Source organism: Oreochromis niloticus, linkage group LG14 (assembly GCF_001858045.2).
Source record: "Oreochromis niloticus isolate F11D_XX linkage group LG14, O_niloticus_UMD_NMBU, whole genome shotgun sequence".
Taxonomy (NCBI): Eukaryota; Metazoa; Chordata; class Actinopteri; order Cichliformes; family Cichlidae; genus Oreochromis; species Oreochromis niloticus.
The window spans coordinates 37,455,064-37,480,861 of record NC_031979.2 but is presented as its reverse complement, the minus strand read 5'-3'; the positions used below and the strand labels follow the sequence as shown (position 1 = coordinate 37,480,861).

General features: G+C 42.1%; 2 protein-coding genes across 2 annotated transcripts in view; one reads left to right on the top strand and one right to left on the bottom strand.

Annotated features, from left to right (window-relative positions):
- timm50 (translocase of inner mitochondrial membrane 50 homolog (S. cerevisiae)) overlaps window positions 1-2,102 on the bottom strand; it is a 38,185-nt gene extending 36,083 nt beyond the window's left edge. The window contains exon 1 of the mRNA XM_003448947.5: window positions 1,805-2,102. Coding sequence (XP_003448995.2) covers window positions 1,805-2,095 — 291 coding nt within the window. The 5' untranslated portion in view covers window positions 2,096-2,102. The remainder of the gene's footprint in view (window positions 1-1,804) is intronic.
- LOC109204945 (protein NLRC3-like) lies at window positions 38-25,730 on the top strand. The gene is given in 14 exon segments (XM_025897928.1): window positions 38-1,412; window positions 3,033-3,135; window positions 14,290-14,494; window positions 14,600-14,807; window positions 15,423-15,492; window positions 15,630-15,651; window positions 16,049-16,141; window positions 16,836-16,914; window positions 17,064-17,292; window positions 20,552-20,751; window positions 20,754-22,336; window positions 22,448-22,621; window positions 22,708-22,878; window positions 25,610-25,730. Coding segments are annotated over 10 exon segments (2,697 nt in total). The 5' UTR covers window positions 38-1,412; window positions 3,033-3,135; window positions 14,290-14,494; window positions 14,600-14,807; window positions 15,423-15,467.
- The last annotated feature ends 68 nt before the right edge of the window (window positions 25,731-25,798 follow it).

The window sequence follows — 25,798 nt, the reverse complement described above, 5'->3', positions numbered from 1 at the left end:
GAGAGCGTTAGAGACGTCAGCTTCAGTCAGTTTAACACAAGGAAATGTTTTTCCTTGTGTTGTAAAAAAAACAAAAACCCAACAACTTTATTCCCAAAAAGAGAATTTACAGAAACAAGATAAACTGACAGGAGGCGGTTTGGTGTGTGTGCTGGCACAGTCGACAGAGCGTGGAGGAGACGAGGAGAGCTGTGCAGGGCATTAGAGGAGCGCTGCATGACTGCTACATAGCAGCCTTCATCATGCTCCTCTGGCATGTTTCTGAGCAGATTGTCAGAATCAGACCGCATGTAGCAGGGCCCGGGCTCACAGCACAGTGCAGCAGAGGACACCACAACCAACAGTCCAGCTCTGGTGGATGAGAGCAGGTTCACACTGAGCACAGGAGACAGGTGAGAGTCTGGAGACGCAGCGGTGAACGTTACGATACCTTCAGGCTCATCCAGCATGACTGGTTTAGCTGGATAAAGTCTTCAAACCCAGTCTCAGGTCTGATGCTGCTGCAGTAGGCCCTCGTGTAGCCGGGGTGTGTAGTGAGTTTCTGAAAGATGATGACACTCATGGTCCCCAGACTTGAACCCAAGGAGAACCTCTGGGAGGTTCATGCACCTGATGCTGAAAAACAGAACTGCAGACTGCAGCACGCACAGATGCACTGGTCCATGTCTGGGAGGAGATCACCCCTAAAACACCGTCCATCATCTCATCAGGAGCATGCCAAACTAACTGAAAACTTATGGGACAATTTGATTTGGAATCCAGCAGTTAAAGAGTCGATTCAGTTTCCACTCATCAGTGTTATTTTATTCAACATACGTCAGCAAAGATTGTCAACCTTAACATTTCATTCATTTGTGTTCCTCAGCAGCATTCACACACGCAGGCATGGATGTGTGAATGTGTGCATTTTTAAATGTTATACAGACTGACAGAAACCAAAATGGTCTAATGGAAGGCTGTTGATTTCCTTCGTGTCCAATTAAATTCATGGATTTTAACAGATTTCAGAACTTCCTGCATCCGCTGCTGGGAAGAAGTGTAGTGGCAATTACTCAGTCTTTGACTAAAATCCTTTTTACAGTTCGTCTGTAGATGTCACAGTTTTATGTTTGGAGTCTGTGGGAAACACACGGTTAGGAGTCACGTGGTGGGTGGCTTCCTCCGTGACCAGACACCACATCTGCGCTGCACATGGAGGAGGAGGGTGGGGGTCTGTTCTGACCTTCAGAGCGAAACAAACCTCGGCTGCTAACGCGATTTATCCCGCAGATAAAATCAAGCTGTGCCCCTACAAACACACACACCTGCAGGTGAAGGGCAGGTAACCACAGCAGTGCCAGCTGCACGCTCACTGTCACACCTATGCTCAGATGTACACACACTGTGAGGACACTCACGTGAGCCAGACTCAGGTAAGCTGTGCTGCTACAGCCAGACTCTAGATAAACGCATGCTAACATTAGCATGCTGGCTAGCTAGTTAATGCCGGGTTCATTCATTCAGCAGACAGCTGAGCCCGCGTGGGGTGGTGCCGTCATAACGTCACATTTGTGAAGATCACGTGTGTCGCGACAAACCCCACAAAACACACAGTTTAGTCCGTCTGGACCCGCGTGGGTCAGGAAAAGAACTTTATGTAAGCTAGCTGTCAGTCTGAGCTAAGGTTGGAAATGTTCGTTCATGAGTTGATTTACATCACCAAGGCGGCTCGTGAGGGAGGGGTTTCACGGTCGGACCTACTACTTAGTACAGTTGCCCCCGCCGACGCCACTGAGTGCTGTTAAGGTTGTAAAATGAAGCGCACCTGTGTCGGCTGCTGCTGCTGCTGGAGTCTCTCCTGGAGGATCGCCTGAGCTAACCCGCCCGTCGCACTCCCCGCTGCGGCCGGCGGCTTGTCCGTGGACAATGTCCGGATGACGTCCACCATGGCTGGGGCGGAGGCACCCGCCGCCGCGCTCCTGAGCCGAAGGAGGCCCCGGCTCGCCCGTAAACACATGGGGAGCACACACACAGCCGACATGTTGGAAAGTAGCACTAGAGCTAACGCAAATGACGCGAGTAAGAAGGACAAAAGCACCCGATTGGCCGAGGCCATGTGAGGGGCAGGCAGACGTCCCAATCAGAGGAGTGGAAAGCCACGTGGGGCGCTAGGAGGGAGGGCTTTGTAGGGTTGACACCAATCAGAAGAAAGAGTGAGTCTGACCTTCGATTGCGACATTAACCCTCATATTCTCCTCAAATATTACTAACACGTTTTACCCCCAAGAGATATTTGCCTCCAGAAAATGGTTTGCATATAACTGATGAGGAAGTGTTTGTGTCAGGCACTTTGTTTATTTATTGAATACATAAATAGCCCCTTGATAATGAAACTCTAGCGCCACCATCGGGCCAGAATTTTAATTTAGAATAAATGTATCTTGAAAAGTTTGCATTCAAATATTTTCAAAATTACTGTCAACATTAATGACCACAAGTGGATGAACCCTATTGGTTTTTGTTGATGACATGACCTTTTCTATAGCGCCACCATCAGGTCAAACTTTTAATTTTAGATTTAGCACATCTTCAAAATCTTTCATCCAATATTTTTCTAATTATGTTTCTAATCAGGTGCTTCACCAGGGGATTTACCTGTGTAAACGTGCATATTCCAGGCAAAGCTGGACTGTGCATTACATGCTGCACATATTTTGATGCCACATGTGAGCATTCGAAAAGTTTGGTTTACAAGACCTGTGCTGGCAAATGATATGGGGACTGTAGATCACTTTAAATAGTTACTTACTGAGCACTCAAACTAGTACAAAAGTTATTATTATTGAGGGTTGTTTGTGCAGACATGATGGAAGGCTGTGTGCAAGAATGCAGGAGTGAACCAGAGCAAGGTCAAGAAACAAAAGCCCTCGAGATAGATGCTGCCTCAGATGCATGAAACTGGGTAACAGGTGTGTGTGTGTGTGTGTGTGTGTGTGTGTGTGTGTGTGTGTGTGTGTGTGTGTGTGTGTGTGTGTGTGTGTGTCCATCCCTAGGTGAAGTTGCAGCTGAGGGAGCAGAACAGAGCACAACCAGGCCGTCAATAAGGGGGGCTAAGGCTAAACCATGGCCCCTTCTCAACGGTTTTTGACCAATCAGGTAGACGCATATTCTCTTTTATAAATATGGGTACCGTTAAGTTAGGGCCATCTATTTTCCGTGAGTTGGCTACAGAAAACCGATGCAGACTGTGGTTTTCCAATGAATTATTATTTCAACAGCAATAAATCTGTTTAACTTTAACTGGACCTGAGCTCTCTTTCTGCGAGAAAAAAAGAACACACAACACATATTTGGCAGGTTTTCTCAGCATATATTGCCGATATGGACAGCAGCTACGAAGCGCAACCAAGCACTCATCAACAGTCGGATGTGGGGCTGGATTGTACAGCAGGGGTAAATGCTGTGCCCACTTGTTCCACACGTACTTTTTTGCTGCAAGTTTGTCATGATCTCATCGGCCCTGCCTTGTTTCCCTGTCATGTATGACACAGGACAAAACGTGGAAGGTCCTGAGAGACATGGCGGCTGGAAATATTGCCCTTTCAGTCTCAGCATTACAAAGGCTTGCTGTTGCTTCACCTTTTGACTTGTAAACTCCTGCCAAACAAGCCAATGTAGCCTTTCAAGTCAGTTACATCCAAGTCTTTCCAACTGTCCCTGTACACATGCGTCCCCTCTAAATTTGTCATCTGAAGTACAGCATTTTCAGTTGACTGTGTCATGAAGAGCTCAAATAATGACTTGATGTCCTCAACATGGTTCACTGCGTATCTGGTGAGGTCTGGATACATTTTGATAACAATAGCAGCACTAAGTCTACCCTGTTGTTGGAGTTGGAAAAGGGACCAAATTATCGTTCCATTTTTGGAAGGGATTGCTTCTGCTGGTGGGTGAGAGCCAGCCGGAGGGTCAACACTCTCATTCTCATCAAATGAGAATTCTTCAAAATCAGGGTCCTCCTCAACACAATCCTCTGTTTCTGATACATTTTCCTTTATGTCTCTTTCACTGTCAAAGAGTTATGCCAAAACCTTATTGACAGTAAAGCTTTTCCCAGAGGACATTTTTTTTTCTTTTTATAGAGGATACAGATTGGACAGTACACGGTGCACTCAGACTAATGATTTAGAAAGAAGGCTGTCATGGAAGCTTTTATAAGTTTGCTCCTCCCTTATTTTACATGAGCTGAGTCCATGTCCTTGTGGGAAATTCCCAGCCACCACTGCATGAGAAATATCAGTTCTAATTTCGCAGGTATGAGTTTAGTAGCACACACACACATCTTCAATACTTGGGCTGTGAGGTCAGCTCCATGATCGTTAATATGCAATATGTACCATTCACAGAGAGTTGGGAAATGGCTGCAATCACAGCATTGTAAGATGGTGACAGATAACACATTACCTCTTAAGTTACAAAGTTTGTTTGTATTGTGTTCAGGAAGTGGGGACAGTAGAAGGAAGTTTGACTTTAAGCATCAGTTTGCTAAGACCACACAAAGGCAAATGTGTCCGACAGTCAAAGGTATAAGAATATGGAATTCTCTCGAAGATAATCTCAAGAGTTGTACAAACATGCACCGTTTTAAAATGTGTTACATACTTAAAAGGATAAATCAATATGAAGAACATGAAAGTAATTAGGGCTAAATGTGGAAGAAAATTTTTCATTGCCATTTAATGCTGTATATTGCTGATTATATTGATTTGTTGTTTAGTTTTGCATTGTTACATAAAGATACATGTTAGAGGGTTTTTTGGGGGGTATTGGCGCCCTCTTGTAAGAGTATTTGGATTGCAGATAGGGGGCAGGTGCTAACAAGAATTTATTCTTCTTCCTGCTCCTTTTCACCCATGGGTGCAGAGTTATATTAATGGGAAGGAGGTTTTGTATGTAGGAAAAGAAACACTGTTGAACCATGTGTGAAATAAATAAAGAAATGAAATGAAATGAAATGTACCCTTAGGCCGCCTCCTCGATTCAGAGATGCCTCTTTGACTCCGCCCTCAAACCAGCGTTCCTCCCTGTCCAGGATGTGTACATCCTCATCGTTGAAAGAGTGTCCACTGGCCTGTAGGTGTAAATAGACTGCAGAGTCCTGGCTTGACGAGGTAGCTCTGCTGTGTTGTGCCATCTGCTCTGCCAGAGGTTGTTTGGTTTCCCCGATGTATAAATCCTGGCAATCCTCCTGGCACTTAACAGCGTACACTATGTTACTCTGTTTGTGTCGGGGGACCCGATCCTTGGGGTGGACCAGTTTTTGGCGCAGCGTGTTTTGGGGTTTAAAAACCACTGTTCCGATACTCCTGACACATACGGGATCACTATGGGTTTTCTCTTAGGCAGCGGTTGTCCTTCTCTCCTGGATCAGCTGGAGTTTTCTTTAGGTGCCTTCCCAGCTTTGACAAAAGTCCAGCTGGGATAACCACATTTACTCAGGGCCTTCTTGATGTGATCATCTTCTGCTTCCCTGGCTGCTGTGTCAGTGGGGATGGTGTTCGCTCTGTGTTGTAGCGTCCTGATGACACCCAGTTTGTGCTCCAGTGGATGATGAGAGTCAAACCTTAGATACTGATCCGTATGTGTAGGTTTACGGTACACGTCAGACTGGAAATCTCACAGTCTAAGAAAGCTAACCTGCCACTTTTCATATCCTCCCTGGTGAATTTGATGTGTCGGTCCACTGACAAATAAATAAAGGATAGATAAGAGTCACTTTGCCAAAAACTGATTGTGGCTTCTACCTTGTGTGCTGAGCTGTATGTGTAGCTCAAGATGAGTTGATATCATTCATGAGAATACATTTGACATATGTTTCACATATTCTAGGCCAACACGTCATTTACAGTAGTTTAAACACAGATATTCATTTTTTGGCAAATTGCTCTTTGACAAACATCACTCCCTGGACAAAACCTGACCCGTAAATAGAGGTTTTAACTTACCTGTACAGGTTTTATGATGGTCCCAGAACATTTCCCTCTCTCTCTGGTGTCTTTTCCCGCTGCCCGGCCTCACTTTCACATGGCACTTTACGAGGGACAGGCAGAGGTCTTATATCAGACCCAGAGACCCAGACTCCCCCGTGCACGGTATCGGTCAGCGTTGGCAGAGATAAACGGGAGAGATGTTGAAATTCGGCTTGAAGGAACAAAATGTTAGAAAAATTCTCGTGAGACACACCGAGTAACAAGTTTCAACGTGTTTATTTTACTTGCAAGGAAGCAAAAGCATAAACAGTAAACATCACAAAAATATAACAAAGCTTTCAGAGCACAAATCAAATGATGCTAACATCAGTTAACCATTGCTATACATGGTCTTACAAAAAGTGCAAAGAGAGGCCATGATGGCACATGCACATGAAAAACAAAGTATGTCTGAATTCAGGGTGCTGAGGTTGGGGTCATCCTGTAATCTCTTACAAAGTAGTTAGTTCTTAAGAGATTACAGGATGACCCCAACCTCAACAACAGGACCACTCTCAGCATTGACCAGGTGTGTTTGCTTTTGGAACTGTGTCTTCATTCCACCTGTTTCACATACAAGGGTCAGTACTACAGGCAGAAACACGGGTGTGCCATGGGTTCCCCAGTTTCACCCACTGTGGCCAATTTGTACATGGAAGAAGTGGAAAAGAGGGCTTTGCTATCCTACCCTGGAACACCAGCAAGTCATTGGTTCAGGGATGTGGATGACACCTGGGTGAAAATCACATCTCAGAATGTACCACAGTTCACTGATCACACAATAATAATAATAATAATAATAATAATAATAATAATAATACATTTTATTATTTTATTTGAAAGCGTCTTTCAAAACACTCAAAGTCACTGTACACAGTAGAGTAAAAAGCCAGATAAAAGCAAGGAGTTTATACAATCATAAAAGCATAAGACATAAACAAATTTAAAATAGTCGAATGGAGAGGTTATGTGGGATAAGCCATCACAGGAGTGATGTGGTGGACAGAAGGGGTCCTGGTGATGATACGGGCAGCAGAATTCTGGATGCGTTGAAGCTTGTGGATGGATTTTTGAGTAAGACCAAAAAGAAGTGAATTACAATAATCAATCCGGGAAGTAACAAGGCTGTGGACAAGAATGGCAGTGGCATGTGAGGTGAGAAAAGGACAGAGACGATTAATGTTGCACAATTGAAAATATGCAGACCGAGTGACATTATTAATGTGTGAATTGAAAGAGTACTGTCGAGGATGACACCCAAACTTTTCACAGAGTATTTCACAATGTATGAGATGATGCATAAGCGTCCGCTGTGTTGCAACTATAACAACAAAACACATGTGGACATAGCTGTCCACTGTAGTGACCACTACACTTGAAAGGGTTAAGATGACTAATTTAGTGCAACTTATTTAATGTGAGTACATAGTATTTAAAATAAATTGATTATTTTGAGTAGTACTAACCCAAGTACTGAACAAGATGCCCCATCAAACTGGTACTAAACAACTGAACTCTACTGGTAAAGACAGCCTAACCCATTATAATTTACTTTCCATTTTCAGTGTATTTCCTTTCAGAATTGAAAATGATCAATTCTGCTCATGTTCAGATGAAGTGCTTAAAAAACCTAAAAGGAGGAAAAGCTTAAATTTCCTCTTTTCTGTTTCACATCAAGACTGAACACTCTCAGTTGGTTTTACAGATAATGAACATATTTTAACAGGTGAACAATTTTAGGATCATATTTAGTTTTTAGTTGCCTCAGTTTTGTGAGTGGAGCCAAACATGGTTTCCTCATTCCTGATAAAGTTTAGGTGATACTATAGTATCACAAATAAGGTGTCGTCAATAAGTCTTACTAGGAAGTCATTCTCAAGAAAAAAACCCCTCAAAATGTGTTATTTTCTATCTTGTCCACATTATCAGCCTTGAGCGAAATAAGCCCCTAACACCCCTCTCCATATCCGTTAAACCTTAAAGCTAGGATGGTAAGGAATTGCAAGAAATTGTAGGAAAACAAACCGTATTGCAAGAAGAAACTATTTACTCACAAAATCAATGAAGGAAGGGCAAAAATTATGCTGATACTGACAGTAAAGGGCAGAAAACTGAAGTAGTGTCCGGCTACACCAGGGTGGGGTCCGTCATGCTCCAGAACAGACTGAGCGCAAAGTCCCAGCAGATTCATCGGCACGTCTAAATTTCAGGTGGAAAAGTAAAGCCACATTCTTTTCAAACATTAGTATTTGATCCATGTGCTGACACTGTAGTGCCCCTTCCCTGTATAAATAAGAGATACATATGTCTATAAAATCACAAAATCATCACGTCAGACATTTGACTCACCTGCAATTTGCTGAAAACATTTCAAAATGAGTTGAAATCAGTAAGACATTTTAAGATATGTGGGGTTATGAAACTTAATTATTTTAGCTTTTTTTTTATTATAAAGAGACACTGACTTAAATATTATAAAACATAGCTTCCAATTTAGTTCTATAAATCATTAGCCATTAATCAATTAATAACAATCAAGAAATGCATGCTTATATACACTGCTTAATTGTTTCTTATGTTTGTTATTTGTGCAAGTATTTACAATACTACTACTACTAATAATAATACATTTTATTTATAGGCGCCTTTAAGACCCTCAAGGTCACCTTACAATAGCACAAGAACAATAGCAGCAATAAAATATAATAAGCACGGCAAAATAAAATTTAGACATAAGGTAAAAGGTAAAAAAAAGAAAAGGAAAAAAAAGATGTAAACAATCAAAAATTCACAATCTTTATTTTTCACTGTTGGTAGAATCCTAAGTACCTGGGGAGAACATGCAAGATGCAAAAAAAAAAGTCAGGCTCAATTTTACCCTTACTATAAAAAAGTCTTAGTGTTTAGTCTGATATAACAGCTAGATTGATTTAGATTATGAGATAGGTGATCAGAGGGAGAGGTGAGTGAGAAGTCCAGATCTAAATCCAATCGAGAATCTGTGGCAAGATCTGAAAACTGCTGTTCACAAACGCTGTCCATCTAATCTGACTGAGCTGGAGCTGTTTTGCAAAGAAGAATGGGCAAGGATTTCAGTCTGTAGATGTGCAAAGCTGGTAGAGACATACCCTAAAAGACTGGCAGCTGGAATTGCAGCAAAAGGTGGTTCTACAAAGTATTGACTCAGGGGGCTGAATAATTACGCACACCCCACTTTGCAGTTATTTATTTGTAAAAAATGTTTGGAGTCATGTATGATTTCCGTTCCACTTCTCACGTGTACACCACTTTGTATTGGTCTTTCACCTGGAATCCCAATAAAATTGATTCATGTTTGTGGCTGTAATGTGACAAAATGTGGAAAAGTTCAAGGGGGCCAAATACTTTTGCAAGCCACTGTATGTGTCTTTCTGACTGCTGTTACAACCAAATTTCCCCTTGTGGGACAGTTAAAGGATTATTCTATTCTATTCTATTCTAGAGATCTCAGACCTACCATTCATTAGCTCAAACATCAAATAACAGATATGCTTCAAAAGCATCAACATCAGTTCCTCTCTGACAGCATGGTGTCTCCGTTAATCCCAAGCAAACGTGCGCCCATCTGGAACAACCCTGACATACTACAGAACAATAATATGATTAACTTCCCAGACTGGAGTCGTAAAGGAATTAAATACTTGGAAGATATATTCGAAGGAACAGACTTTATTCCATTTGACAGATTAGTTATACAATACGGGATTAACAAGAATAGATTTTTAGAATATCAACAAATCAAATCTATAGTAAAAAAGAAATTTAAGCCTAATCAAGTCAAATTACAAACACCACCAAGTGTGGTACAAATTCTTTTACATCCCTTGGTACAGTTAATACAATAATACATAGAGTGCACTATACAGATCAACGGATGTTCAGGATGGGTTTTACTTCTTCTAACAACTGTTAGCACTATGAAGGCAATACACCTAAAAATTACATCCATGCTCTTAGGTTCTGGTGTTGAATATGCACAAACTTATCCAAGATTTTTAAAGTAACATTCCAGCCTCCACTTCAGTTTGCTTTTCGGGTGACTTAGATGATGTCACCGTGGAGATGAGTACAGTCCACATGGCTCTCGCTGCTTTATCCATTGCTAAGAAGACTGTCCTCATGAAATGGAAAAATAAAAATAATTTTAATTTTAACCAATGTAGAGACCGTTTGTTGGACCATTGCCAGACAGGAACCAAAAAAACCAAAGAAATTAGATTCTGGGAAGAGACAATGGAGTAAAAGTCAAATGCGATGGACGTCCTCTCTCTGGCTCAGAGACAAACGACTGCCACGACCAGGCAGTGACACTTTTTGTTATGGGTGATAAACAAGATACTAAGGTGATTATTCAAAACAGTTTAAGGTGGCCTTAGGTCTGATGTCGGCTCACGTTTCTTCTTCATTACCAGGACTCTGGAGAACTTCAAGACATGTTGAGGAGGTAATTTAGCCATTAAATCAGCTGTGTTGGATCAGGGACACATCTAAAACCTGCAGGACACCGGCCCTCGAGGCCTGGAGTTCGACACCTGTGTTCTTGAACTGTGTTCACACAATCTTTGTCACTGATTCAGATTATTAGTACAGAATTTCAAGGCAAAGCCAGGTGGTGGGAGGTTTCATCCCTGCTTTTTGCAGATGATGTGGTTCTGTTGGCTTTATCAGGTGGTGGCCTCCAGTTCGCACCGGAGCAGTTCTCATGTCAGTGTGAAGCAGCGGGAATGACAATCAGCACCTCCAAATCTGAGTCCATGGTCTTCAGTGGAAAAAAGGGTGAAGTGCCCACTCCAGGTCAGGGACCTGGAACCTCCTCCCCAAGTGGAGGAGTTTAAGTATCTCGGTGTTTTCTTCACAAGTAAGGGAAGAAGATGGATTGGTGCAGCAGCTGCAGTGATACGGACGCTGTACTGGTCTGTCACGGTGAAGAGAGAGCTGAGCATAAAAGTGAAGCTCTCAATTTACCGGTCGTTCCACATCCCTACCCTCACGTATGGTCACAAGCTGTGGGTAGTGACCGGAAGAACGAGATTGCAGATACAAGCGGCAGAAATGAGCTTTCTCCGAAGGGTGGCTGGCCTCTCCCTTAGAGATAGGGTGAAGAGTTTGGCCATCCAGAAAGGGCTCAGAATAAAGCCGCTACTCTGCCACAAGGATGCAATTAAGGTGGTTCGGGCATTTGACAAGGATGCCTTCTGGGCACCTGCTGGATGAGGTGTTCCAGGCATGTTCCACTGGGAGGAGGCCCTGGGGCAAACCTAGGACAAGCTGGAAAGATTATTTCGGCAAGCCAAGGGAGGTCTGCGCTTCTCTGCTTAGGCTGCTGTCGGCAACTTGGCCCTGGATAAGCAGTAGAAAATGGATAGATTAAGAACAGTAACAAAATATTTGTACTTCGTTACTTCTCACCTCTGCTGATTACTGTCTAGACCCAGTTCATTACCAGTCAGTGAAGATCTCCCAAGAACTGCTGATCAATATCTTGGTTAGGTTTGGACTGATCTATGCACTGCATCTACTACAGCAATTATTCCAAGAACTGAAGATGACATTATTCATTTGTACAGCAGTCTGGATGCTGGTAAACTGTTGGCGAACTTTGGCTACGTTCACACTGCAGGCGAAAGCGCATCAAATCCTATTTTTTTGACCCTATGCGACCCATATCCGGTCATGGTATGACAGTGTGAACGGCACAAATCCGATATTTTCAAATCCGATCTGGGTCACTTTCGTATGTGGTACTGAATCCGATACATATCCGATGTTTTAGAAAGCGACTGCTGTTTGAACGGTCATGTCGCATTAAATCCGTCTTTTACGTCACTGACACAAGACAGACGCCAATTATCAGCGCCGGAGAAGACATCGCGAACGCTTCCTGGCCATCCAGTGTAGATGTTAGTGAAACTGTTGGGAAGACAACGTGAACATTTTATTTGTACTGTATAATCTGCAGATTCTGACAGAAATCTGCAGATTCTGACAGAAATCTGCAACTATCCTTTGAAGCACCGCTCCTCTAAAACAGCAATAAGGATCATTATTAGGCCATATGTAAATAACAAAATAACTTTACGACTTAAAGCAAAATTGGGAAACGTAAAGTCCGAAACAAGTCTTTATATTAAGGGCCATCAGTCAAACAATACTGTTTGCTCTGGGTCTAAACAGAGCGCGTTGTGTGTGATATCTTTTTTTGCGCATGCGGGCCGCTTTGAGCGTTCACACTAGAGCGCGTTTGCTGTCGCATTTTATTTGTAGTGTGAACAAGCAGACAAAAAAATCGGATTTGATCAAAAAATTGGAATTGAGCATTAAGACCTGCAGTGTGAACGTAGCCTTAGAGACTCAAGAGCAGAGATGGGCAGTAACGCGTTACTTGTAACGCGTTACTGTAATCTGATTACTTTTTTCAAGTAACGAGTAATGTAAGGGATTACCATTGCAAAAACGGTAATTAGATTACCGTTACTTTCCCGTAGGAACGCTGCGTTACTGCGTTACTAAAACCGTGATTTTTTGCGAGAATGTCTCATGACAGTGACGTAAGCGAGTGCGACGTTCGTGACAACAGCTGTGTGCAGATCAACAATGGATAATATATCAAGTACGGGAGAGAGTATGAGCGTGCAGCGTTTAAAGCGTGGAAGTACTGACCTTACTTTGAGTTTGATTCCATAAAAAGTGACAAAAACATTAGTGTCCACTGTTCACTGCGTGGGAAGAAAACTTCTTTTTAAACCCCTAAACTTCCAAGCAAGCAGCGAGTGCGCTACGACGTAATGTGAAATTCACAGAGAAACTCGCGGATTCTTCCACTGACCGCTGCGGCACACCTGCACCAGGGTAAACCTCCGCCTACCCCAGTCCTGCTTTACAGGTGAAAATAGAGCAACAGGACCGCTAGTCTTTGATTTTATTTATTTTCTGCTGTGTTTTACTTGCATCTATTTGAAAGAGTGAGTGTAAACACAAAAACATATTTTATTTTATGTGCTGGAATGTGCAGAAAATAGGTTTAAATGTTAAACACATTTCTTCCAGTCAGAGAATGCTGCATATAATTTAATTTTTGCTTGATGCATAAAGTTAAAAGATTAAAACTAATAAAACAAGTTTTAAAAAGAGACATTTCCATTTGATTACATTTTGTATGATGGATTATGCAGAAAAAGTAGAATTGGGCTGAAAGATCTATCGCTTTATCACCTATTCAGGTTGTAAATCGTGTTTTTAAAAAGTAACTAAGTAACTAAGTAATTAATTACTTTTGAAAATAAGTAATCAGTAAAGTAACGGGATTACTTTTTGGGGGAAGTAATCAGTAATTAGTTACTGATTACTTTTTTCAAGTAACTTGACCAACACTGCTCAAAAGTCTGGATTGCTGTATCAGAGCACAGAATCTTGTTTTGATTTTGTTTTTTGAAGCAATAACTGGACTATAAGAAATTTCAGAGTCATTATTTTGAATATGAATGTGTCATGACGGAGCAGGATGGACTCACCCACAGACTGCGAATCACAATGAACAGTTCCTTATTAACACAACACCAAGTGCACTATATACAAGTGGGGAAAAGGGGGTCCAGGGATCCCAGGGGTCCACGGGGAAAGTCAGGGGAACAGGGTCTTCACTCTCACACACAGCTCACTGCTGGTCGACTCACTCCACATGGAAATCCTCCTCCTCTCACATGCCACACTTAAACTGCCACACTCACATACAGGTTCTGGGAAACAGGGTCTCAAGACAGGGCAAGGAGAATCTATATACAGGGTCAAGGTGTTTAATACTAGGAAAACATGAATAGAACTCGAAATGTTGGAAAGGCCAGAATTACACTAAGGAGTGTTACACAATAGTCCAGCGACGAAGGGCTCACAGCCACTGCCTTAAGAAGCGGCAGACAGACAGGTTGATGAATCACAGGTGAGTAATTACTGGAAGTGCGAGGACCAAAAGCGGGAGCCCATGATGGGCTCCACCCAGGCAGACCGTTGCAAGCAGGGAGGAGAGAGAGAGAGAGAAACCAGAACAAACACATGTAGCCTCACTGGGCCGACCAGGCAGGCACAGGGACCATGACAGTATGTTACCCAAGCAAAATAACCGAACCAAAAGAGTTGTGTTGTCATGGTCCTCCTGGATGTCCCCCGCCCTCTCTCACTCTGGTTTTTCTTTCTTTTTCTATCTGTCTGTGTTGTGTGGGTGCACTAACCACACCCTGTGTTTTAGAGGCGGATCTTCTGCCTACTCCTGCCAGCCTGGGCACACCTGGGTACCTGAGGTGATTAACCCACCTGTTTCTGAACTTGTGATCTGCCGCTCACTACTGAGGCTTGAGGAAGACGTCCATTTAAAGCCAGACTGTTAATAAAGACCTGTTAGTGAGATTGGTGCCTCAGTATGGACATGTCTTGAGGCATGCTCAATCATCCAGGTAAGGAAATCCCAAAAAGCTGATTCTGGTCATCTGGAGTATGGAAATGTTTGTCTGCTTTTTCTGTGAGAGACTGCAACTTACCTTCTGCTTCTTTCTGTGCAGGTATCTGGACCTGGGGTGTGAGTTACCTAAAAAGGAGGATTAAGGATCTGTTGAACTGGCGGAGTGTTGTAGCTGAGGAGTTATGGATCAGACGGCTTGAAGGTTCTGCTATCACTGACAACTTGATGTTCTAATTGGAAAAAACAAAAACGCACTGAACTTGGATTCCGAGTCTGCGTTTTGAGTCAGAAAACCTCAAACATGACAGGTATAGTACATGTACATTTTAAACCAGGAGTTTGCAATGTAACTAATCAATTAACTGTTTTATAAAACATGTTAGTGTAATTAGTCAAAAGGTAAATCTCAAATGTAATAAAAATATTGAAGTTCTGGAAAGCTTAACTTAAGTTCCTAAACTTTTAAAATAATTATTTTTAATTATTTTTAAATTGTGATAAACTTCTACAATTTTAAAATTATATTCAATTTTGGTTATTGTGTCCACTTGTGAATAATGTTCCTATAACATTTACGTTGTGCAAGTCTTACGTATTTTTCACTTTTTCTTTGTCATGCCACCTTTGTGCTCAACTGAATTTGGCTTTTAGCCTTTGGTTTTTTTTGTTTGTTTGTTTTTTGCCCTGGAGCTTCTAAAGTATTCATTTTTGTCTTGTGAATTCTTTAAAGCTCTTATAATTATGCACCCTGCTAGCTTCTCCGTTTACTACATTTCAGTTAACATTTGAACACCACTCAACAATTCTGTTTCTACTTGCACTTGCTGGACTGGTTTGATAAGGTGTTAGAACTCAAAGGGCATAAGAAGCGTCTCCAATGCTGTATGAATCTAACGTACTACTTTTGCAACTATCCCACTCAGATAAGTTTCCTTAGAAGCCAGAGTGTGCAGCATGCAGATGACCTGATGGATCCAAAAATGAATAACTCCAGTAAGTCCTAATTATTTTCTTTTTCATATTTATTGTTTGTTGAGGACTTTTAATAATAAAATGAATAATTAAAATAATCTTCAACCGGAGTGCTAATTTAGGAAAAACTCTCATCCTCACTTTGTTTTCGCTCTTAGGTGCATCCTCCAACAAGAAAAGGTAATCCCATGTTTATATGGTGCTTTCATTCCCTTAAACACATTTCTCATGTACTGATGAAGCTCATGATCTGACTTATGAAACTGAAAACATTAAACTTCAAAAAACCAAAACAAATGTATTGTTTTTAAGTGGTGTACAAAGAGTCATCCTAAGGATGGTCAAAAGTAGATGAAAATTAAGGACTTGGAATAAAGAATGGAAAGTGGTTCTGTTGAGGCTGAATTAGTCAAGTCTGGTTTTACTGGTTTCCCATGTGCTAGCTCAATCCAAACAAGTGATGACTTGTTTTAAACTGAAGTGTGTGTGTGTGTGTGTGTGTGTGGTGTTTTTTTTTTTTTGTTTTGTTTTTTTTGTTTTTTTTTTCCTCTGATCCTCATTAATTGTATCTCAGCAGGCATCAGGACAATTCTACGTCCACTGTGTCCATGAAGAGTGGTCACTCAATGCCTGAACCATGTAGTTTTGAACATTCTTCCTCAAAAAAGACGTAAGGCTTCACTAACTGAGAAGAGGTGGTGGGACAGGGCATTCAAATTTTGTTGTCTATCTGTTAGCATGATTAACCTTTATACTTTCTTTGTCCTTTGATTGTCAGAATGTTGGAGAATTTTAAAACAAATGAACAGCAAAGGGTTAATGTTGAGGTAATCACAGAAGGAAGTCAGACCTCACAGGGTTAAATAAATTCCCTGACAACCTAAATCAAACTCCTTAAAACAGTGCAAGGTGGAAGTGAACCCTGTAACATTTGTCATAAGTCTGCTATGAAAGGCACTAATTATAAAGGACATCTTTTGCATTGGCCACCCTGGATGACAACTGGATGAAAGCACAGAAAATTAATTAACTTGATAGTCTAACAATGCTTTATAAGTAGAATTTCTAGTGGCTGGGGTCCACCAGCTACTAATACTTATTAAACATTGAAGTGAGACATTGTGTTCTTTTCCTTTGATTTATTTATGCTGTGAACTTGGCCGTTTTTAGATGTAAATCTCCTGCGTTCAGTCTGTTTTGTGACAGCTGCTCACAACTGCAGGTGGTCATGCGATCACAACTGTGTTAGTTAAACTACCGTCCAGATCTTTCTGCTATAGATAAGCATTATTTACTGTTAACTACCCATAGGTACTGTATGTAAACTATGACAACACATTACACATAGTTTTATTTCTCTGCAGAGATCTTGGAGCCGGAACCGAGTCTGCTAGTTTTCCATGTAACCATAACAATCCTCAAGATTTGGACTCCATATTTGCAGTATGTGATTGTAGAACATTTTTCACAGTCTTTAAAATCACTAAAAAATTATCTGTTTTGATGATCCTTGCAGTGCTATTAAGACTAGTGTTGTCAACTCCAACATTGCCTGATTGTGGTTCTGTTTTAATCTGTCTGTTCTGTTACAGTTACTTCAGGAGAATATTATAGCCTTTGTAAAGAATGAACTGCAGATGATTCAGAGGGTTTTGAGTCAAGGAAACTCTGACTATTTAGAGACTCAGAAGAAGCACGAGGAGGTGGGAGATTTTGGTGAAGAAAAGCAGATCAGGATCAGGAGAACAGCTTTTCTTAAGATCACACTGCAGTTCCTGAGGAGACTGAATCACAACAAACTAGCTGAGTCCCTCCAGAGCAGTAAGACATCTCTACAATACCGAGAAACAAATGATCATAATTAAAATGACAAAGGCTATAACATCTAATGATGCCACGGCGATCCATAATACTGTCATGGATCGCTGTGTGGTGGGCAGGAAGTGAACCTGAATGCAGGACTCATGGAAAAAGGAAATGAACTCAAAACAGGTTTAATATTGAAGTCTTTCGAAATACATGCAAAAAACAGAAGATGGGCCTGGAGCCTGGACCACTAAATTAGACTCAATGGAAGCACACAGAAATAGGGACCACAGAACACAGAGGACAATGGGCAAATAAATACCATAAATACACATAGTAATGTGACTAGTGGGAAAATTCACTGGGAAAAAATCAGGAATATGACAAGGGAGGGAAAACACAATACAAAGCACACAACATGAGAGATTATCAAAGTAAAACAGGAAGTAACTGACAGAGGAACAGCTAATGCAGAGATGTAGACTTAACCTATGAACTGGACACAATGGGGGGGAAAAACTCCAAATGAACAGGAGAATAAACCTGAAGTGGGACGCTACCAGCATCAACATAACGAAACAAAAACTAAGGCTCAGCATATCAGTGTCATTATAAGTATGCTGAATTTATTTGCTCACTTAAAGATTTTTATGGAAGTTTCATTTTCATGGAGAGAAAGAATGTAATACACAATCAAAAATCCAGAGAAAACACACACAAAGTTATACATGCTAACTTTGTGGACTGCGCTGACTTTGCTTTTTTTTTTCTGGATTTTTGGTTGACATTCTGTCTCTCTGTTAAAATGCAAACTACTGAGACTGTTTGTGGCAGGGCATGGTCTATGGCGCCACTGCAGGGAGGCTGACACACCAGAGCTGCATCAGCTCTTCACAACTCCCCTGCATTTAAGAGTATACTGGGTCCTGTCTGAGGAGGTTGTTGTGTACTTATGGCTGGCAGCTGGAAAGCTGCAGCAACCAGAAATAAGCACCAGAAATTTAAAAGTGCGACAATGTGGTCGGGTCTGCCATGCATCATTTACACTTTTATTTATTTATTTTTGTAAGTGAGCAAACTTAGAAATGCAGCAGGGTATCAAATGATTATTTCCCCCCAATTGTATATGTTTACATCAAGTAGTTTAATACCAAGACTCTTTTATGAATTCATGCTGTTGGAATGCATTCATAATGTGGTTGGGTATTGTCTTGCCGAATTAAGCAATGAAAAAGACATGGGTTAGATAGTAGGATTCATATAAATCTTTATGGTGCATCCCCAGATGTAAAGTTTTTACATGCCATGTGCACAAATATAAATAATGGATGTAATACAGGTCTAAAAACTGAAGCCATTAGAACTCCATTACACATGTGTACCGTATTTTTCAGACCATATAAGGCGCATTAAGCGAAACAAAACAGTCAGATAAGTCAAACTTCACTCAACTCATTCTTCTTGCTTCCTCCACTTCTGTACCATTGATTCATTAATGCTGTATTCTATCACAGCTGCTCTATTCCCATGTTGCTGCAGTATATTAATGACTAACCTGGTATTGTGGATGGATTATCTCAGTTGTTCTCCTGACTGAAGTTTGGTCCGTTTACAGCATCCTGCCATGCGATCGCATTTGTCCCTAACCATCGGGAACCCTCACGTTAACTTTTATCGAGTGGAAAAAAGTTAGCGTTCATCCTCCAGCTTCACTGTGTTTATGCTATGCTAACATAGCTGTGTCGCTAGCAATCACGTAGCACATCATTATATAGCAGCTAGCCCAACTTCAGTAACCCTACAAACATCACTGCTGTTTAGTTTTCTGTCTTCATTTATGTTGGAAGTGATAGCAGAGCTGTACGTTTGAATTTTTTCAGAAATCTCTCAGTCAGAACATGATATATCATGTTTAGGTGGAAGCTAGCGAGCTAACTTCCTGCTAACTGCTAACTCTGTTAAATGTAATAAATCCTGTTTTCATGGATGCCTGGATGTTAAACTTAATTGTTACACCTGGTAAAGCCGCAACGCTGAACATTTTATTAAAGTTCATTTGACTTTGGGACCTGAGGTGACGGAGTTTAGGACCCAGATTACTCCGCGAGGCTCCTGACTACGGTAGCCGTAATACTCAGACAATCCATCCAGTGTTGCCAACTCCTCAGTAAGGAAAATCACTATTGGTTGTCCTAAAAGTCGCTAGAAGTCGCTAAATGACGTCATCGCCTAATTTGCATAATTGGTCATACTAATGTAATTGTAACCTATGTTGTTGGAGAGAGAAATAACATCGTGGAAAAGACATAAAGTGAGTAAAACAACCGTCCTAAATGCATTTAGACTTTATTTAGAACTACAAATTAAATTTCTTTTAGCAATTGTTTTTTAATGTCAGTTCCAACCCTGCTCCTTCACCCGGGCTTGGACCAGCAAAGTGACCCAAAATAGGCACTCTGGTGGAGTAACTTTGTGTGTGTGTGTGTGTGTTTATAAGTAGTTTTAAACCTTGTGATCCACAAAACAGCATAAGAGTAAAAGAAGAATTGACTGCGTTACAGTCAGTGCGGGAGGAGCGGCTTCGCTCATGCGCGATTCATTTGCAGTTTGGACGCATAGGCGTGAACATCTCCTGCCCTGATAGCAGCTGGGGGAGGACTATCCTCCGCCCGTGAGCGCTTTGGCAGGGGCGAGGTGCCCACGGCAGCACCGCTGCTTGTTTGGAGTAAGAGCGATACGCGCTTTCACGTCAAAAAGTTGTCATAAATAAGTCTCCAATAACACCAGAAAAAGTCGCCAGATTTGTCGCTAGTCGCTTTTTAGAATTAAAGTCGCTAAGTGGGTTTGAAAACTCGCTAAATATAGCGACAAAATCGCTAAGTTGGCAACACTGAATCCATCAAGTGGTGCGGCTTCATAGCTTACCAAAGTCGTTCTAAAACATTTTTGACAGATTTTTGAGCGCCGTGTACCACATAAAATTGGTTCGAGGTCAGTAAGCACAACCAAAGTTCATCATAAGTCGCACCAGATTATAAGGCACACTGTCGATTTTTGAGAAAATTAAAGCATTTTAAGTGCGCCTGATAGTAGTCAGACAGTACTCAAATATGTATTTAAAATCACTGGATTCTGTTTTTATTTGGATTTTACCCATTGTCTGATCTCTTTTGAAAATGAGGTATCACTTTTGCCATTGTTACTGCAAACTCCACTTGGTGTTATTACTGTTTTGTTTTTATGTTTTGTTTTTGTTTGTTTATTTTTAATACAGAAACTAACACAATGAACTGCCAGCAGAAACTCAAATGTAATCTGAAGAAGAAATTCCAGGTTTTGTTTGAGGGAGTTGCTAAAGCTGGAAATCCAACACTCCTCAATGAGATCTACACAGAGCTCTACATCACAGAGGGAGAGACTGGAAACATCAATGATGAACATGAGATCAGACAGATTGAAGCAGTATTTAGGAAACAGCCACAACAGAAATGACAATCAAATGTGAAGATATCTTTAAAACTTCATCTGAAAGAGATGGGCCAATCAGAACAGTGCTGACAAACGGAGTAGCAGGCATTGGGAAAACAGTCTTAACACAGAAATACACTCTTGACTGGGCTGAAGACAAAGCCAATCAGGACATTCAGTTTATATTTCCATTTACTTTTAGAGAGCTGAATGTGCTGAAAGAGAAAAAGTTCAGCTTGATGAAACTTCTTCATCACTTCTTTTCTGAAACAAAAGGAACAACCTATAACTATGACAAGCCTCAAGTTGTGTTCATCTTTGATGGTCTGGATGAGTGCCGCCTTCCTCTGGACTTCGAAAAAAATAAAACCCTGACTAATGTCAGAAAGTCGACTTCACTGGATGTGCTGCTGACAAACCTCATCAGTGGTAAGCTGCTTCCCTCCGCTCGCCTCTGGATAACCACACGACCTGCAGCAGCCAATCAGATCCCTCCTGAGTATGTTCACATGGTGACAGAGGTCAGAGGGTTCACTGATCCACAAAAGGAGGAGTACTTCAGGAAGAGATTCAGAGATGAGCGACAGGCTAGCATTGTCCTCAGCAATATCCAGACATCACGAAGCCTCCACATCATGTGCCACATCCCAGTCTTCTGTTGGATCACTGCTACAGTTCTGGAAGATGTGCTGAAAACCAGAGAGGGAGGACAGCTGCCCAAGACCCTGACTGAGATGTACATCCACTTCCTGGTGGTTCAGGCCAAAGTGAAGAAGGTCAAGTATGATGGAGGAGCTGAGACGTATCAATACTGGAGGAAGATGACTGAGTCTTTGGGAAAACTGGCTTATGATCAGCTCCAGAAAGGAAACCTGATCTTCTATGAATCAGACCTGACAGAGTGTGGCATCGATATCAGAGCAGCCTCAGTGTACTCAGGAGTGTTCACACAGATATTCAAAGAGGAGAGAGGACTCTACCAGGACAAGTTGTTCTGCTTCGTCCATCTGAGCGTTCAGGAGTTTCTGGCTGCTCTTCATGTCCATCTGACCTTCATCAAGTCTGGAGTCAATCTGCTTTCTGATGCACAATCTAAATCCAAGTTGTCTGAACTGTTATTTAAGGACAACGCAGCTACAAAGTTTTACCAGAGTGCTGTGGACAAAGCCTTGCAGAGCCCAAATGGACACCTAGATCTCTTCCTCCGTTTCCTCTTGGGTCTTTCACTGGAAACCAACCAGAGTCTCCTGCAAGGTTTGCCAAGGCAGCAAGACAGTTGCTCAAAACCTAAACAGAAAACAATCCAATACATCAAAAAGATGATAACAAAAGTCTCTTCACAGAGAAGCATCAATCTGTTTTACTGTCTGAATGAACTGAATGACAGTTCTCTAGTGGAGGAAATTCAAAAATCACTGAGATCAGGAAGACTCTCCACAAATGAACTATCACCTGCTCACTGGTCAGCATTGATCTTCATCCTACTGTCATCTGAAGAAAATTTCAATGTGTTTGACCTAAAGAAATACTCTGCTTCAGAAGAGGCTCTTCTGAGGCTGCTGCCAGTGGTCAAAACCTCCAGCACAGCTCTGTAGGTTGATTTTTATAAATAACAATATATAGAAGCATGAAAGAAAAAAACAAATTACATCCATTTGTAATATTTGTAACTTTCTGTTTTGGTTTTTTTTTGCCCCTCCAGACTAAGTGACTGTAAACTGACAGACAGAAGCTGCTTATTTCTGGCAAACATTTTTAACTCCCCATTGTGTAATTTGATTGAACTAGACCTTAGTAACAACAACCTCCAAGACTCAGGAGTGATCTCACTCTGTGCTGGACTGCAGAATCCAAACTGTCAACTGAAAACTCTCAGGTGTTTGTTGATTTTATTGAAAGGAAGACTTTTATTTCAATTTCAGTGTCTGAAATAAAAACAAATGTGTTTCCTTTAACATCTAGGTTGGACCAAAACAGCCTCACAAATGCATGCTGTCAGGATCTCTCATCAGTCCTCAGCACCCAGTCCAGTCTGAGAACTCTGTCCCTGAATTATAACAAGCTGCAGGATTCAGCAGTGAAGCTGCTTTCTGATGGCTTGTCCAGTCCACAGAGTAAACTCCAAATTCTCAGGTTAAATAAATTTACATTGCTCATCGTGTGTGTGTGTGTGTGTGTGTGTGTGTGTGTGTGTGTACGCGCGCGCATGCGCGCACACATATAAAGCTCTGTATGCAGTCTCGTCTTCCCCAAAGATGAGCCCCACCACGGTGGTATCATCTGCAAACTTAATCACTGCGTTGTTGCGTTGTCTGGGTGGGTACTGACACAGTCATGTGTGTACAGAGTGTGCAGTAGGGGACTCAGTACACAGTCTTGTGGAGAGTTGGTGTTAAGGCTGAGGAAAGATGTGGCCCCACCCTAACTCTCTGTACACGGTCTGACAGGAAGTCTCTGATCCAGCAGCAGGTAGTTGAAGGAAGTTCGATATCAGTTTTATTATCGGTCTGTCCGGGAGTATTGTATTGAAAGCACAGCTAAAGTCAACAAAGACCAGCCTGGCGTAACGCCTCTGTTGTTCCAGGTGAGAGGTGGTGGTGTGGAGCGTTGTAACAATGGCATCTTCAGTTGATCTGTTAGCTCTGTATGGAAACTGGAGCAGGTCGAGTGTGGGTGGCAGGCAGGACATGATGTGATGTCAGACTAGTTTCTCGAAACACTTCATTATATCGGTAGTCATTGAGGCTGCTAATGTTGGTCCGCTTAGGCAGTGGGACAATTGTGGCTGACTTTAGGCACAGCAGGATGCAGGACTGGGACAGTGAAGTGTTGAAGATCTTAGTGAAGACACCAGCCAGTTAGACGTCTTTTAGAACCCTTCCGTTCACCCCATTTTGACCGGCGTCATTCCTGGGGTTCACTGCCCTCAGTGTGCGCCTCACCTCATATTCCTGCACGATGAGGCTTGGGATGCTGCTGCTTCTGGTCGCTTTACTTCAAAGCACGCAAAGAAGTGGTCTGCAAGCGCCGCGTTGCACTCAGTCAACGTGATATTGTCAGGCTTGTAGTTGGTTAAGCGCTGAACTCCCTTCCATACCTGTCCTGAGTTGTTATTGCTGAAGTGGTCTACAATCCTCCTCTTGTACGCTGCCTTGGCCTCTCTGATGCCTCTTTTCAACTCAGATCTGGCTGCAATGTACTGCGTACCATCACCGGATCTGAAAGCGGCGTCACGTTGCTTCAGCAGGACCTGGACCTCTTTAGTCATCCAAGGTTTCTGGTTGGAATACACCCGGAGACGTTTGTCCACAGTGACACTGTCGACACAGAAGTTAATATGTTGTGTGCTCTTCGAGGTCCTGGTGTTCAAACACAGTCCAGTCTGTGTTTTCAAAACAGTCCTGCAGCTGATGTGATGCTTGTGATGGTTTTCACAGTTTTTGTGGCTGGAGGGGCTCTCCTCCTAACGTGGATGCAGGGATCAGCAGCATGGACATGTGGTCTGACAACCTAAATGTGGCAGAGGGGTTGCTCTGTAGCCTTTTTGGATGTTGCTGTAGGCTTTTGTCCAGTGTGTTTTCCCAAATCCGGGGAACAGTGGCTGTCTACAGTCTTTGTGTTTTTGCACCAGCTGTCCTTTGTTCTTACTGGGGTGGCTGTTCCTGTCGTGACGGTGGACCGTGCAGCATGCTAACTCAATAGCCGAATCTGGAATTGATGGCTGCAGCCAAGTCTCTGTGAGCAGTGTAATGTTGCTGTCCCATACAGACTTGTTGACTGCAGTCTGTAATCTCAGTTTCTCGATTTTGTTGGTTACGGTTAAAACTATGGTTAAAAAGTCCGAAAGAACATATGTTTATTGATAAAGATCTTGCATTTAAGACAGCTAATTTAACTCTCTGCCAATCCATGGTGGTGGGTTGGATATGCTGTAATTGCAAGTTGTTTATATTTGCTCCACCTCCCCTGTATCCCGTCGGCATGGCGACCAATAAAGCTGCATCAGGTTAGCGTGCTCTGATGGCGTCAGGTAAACAGGAAAAAGGCAGCGCTGTTTGAGGGCAGAAAAAAATTCTAAACAGTCAGGATCGCTGCAAGACCCGCGGGTCATCCAAGTACTGACCTGCACACACTTCCCGGAGCGCGTGCAGCATATACATCCACGTCTCCAGCGCTTCTGTTTCGAAGGATTCCTAGGTGGATCACGTTGATGCAGTTCCTCCTGTACCGATACCATTGGTGGCAGGAGTCTTTCAATCACTGACTAACGCAGGGGAGCATCAGCAGTCAGTCACGGATGTTAAGAAGCGTCTGTCACTCATACACAACAGAGAGTGGGTTTTTAAAGCTAGCAGGGACACCACTATGAACACAATACATAAACATTTTAGAACCGAGAAACGGCATGCCATGACCCCAGCGCCATCTTTCATGCATTCCTGAGTTGTTATTATGTCCTCTGGAAAGCCGTAGAAGTGGTAATAGTCCAATGTAATGTTCCTTGCACAGCGTAATCCCAAATCAGAAGTACCATATCACCCTATTAGAGCACTTCGCTCTCGCTCTGCAGGCTACTTGTTGTTCCTAGAGTATTTAAAAGTAGAATGGGAGGCAGAGCCTTCAGTTTCAGGCCCCTCTTCTGTGGAACCAGCTTCCAGTTTGGATTCGGAGACAGACACTATCTCTACTTTAAGATATGAAGAGCAAAATGCCGTCTGGATATATACAGGTTTTGTGATCAGTGGTATATCTTAGAATTACATTGTTTTGTTTTGGGGTTTTGGTTGTTGAATAACTGCTGCAAGTACTCTGAAGACTTATAGAAACATCTGAAATTAAAACAAATGTTTCTTTTAACATCTAGGTTGGAAAAAAACTACCTCACAAATGTATCCTGCCAGATACTCTCATCAGTCCTCAGCACCCAGTCCTCCAGTCTGCAAACTCTGTCCCTGAATTATAATCTGCTGCAGGATCAGGGGTGAAGCTGCTTTCTGTTGGCCTGTCCAGTCCACAGTGTAAACTCCAGATTCTCAGGTAACATGTATTTTAC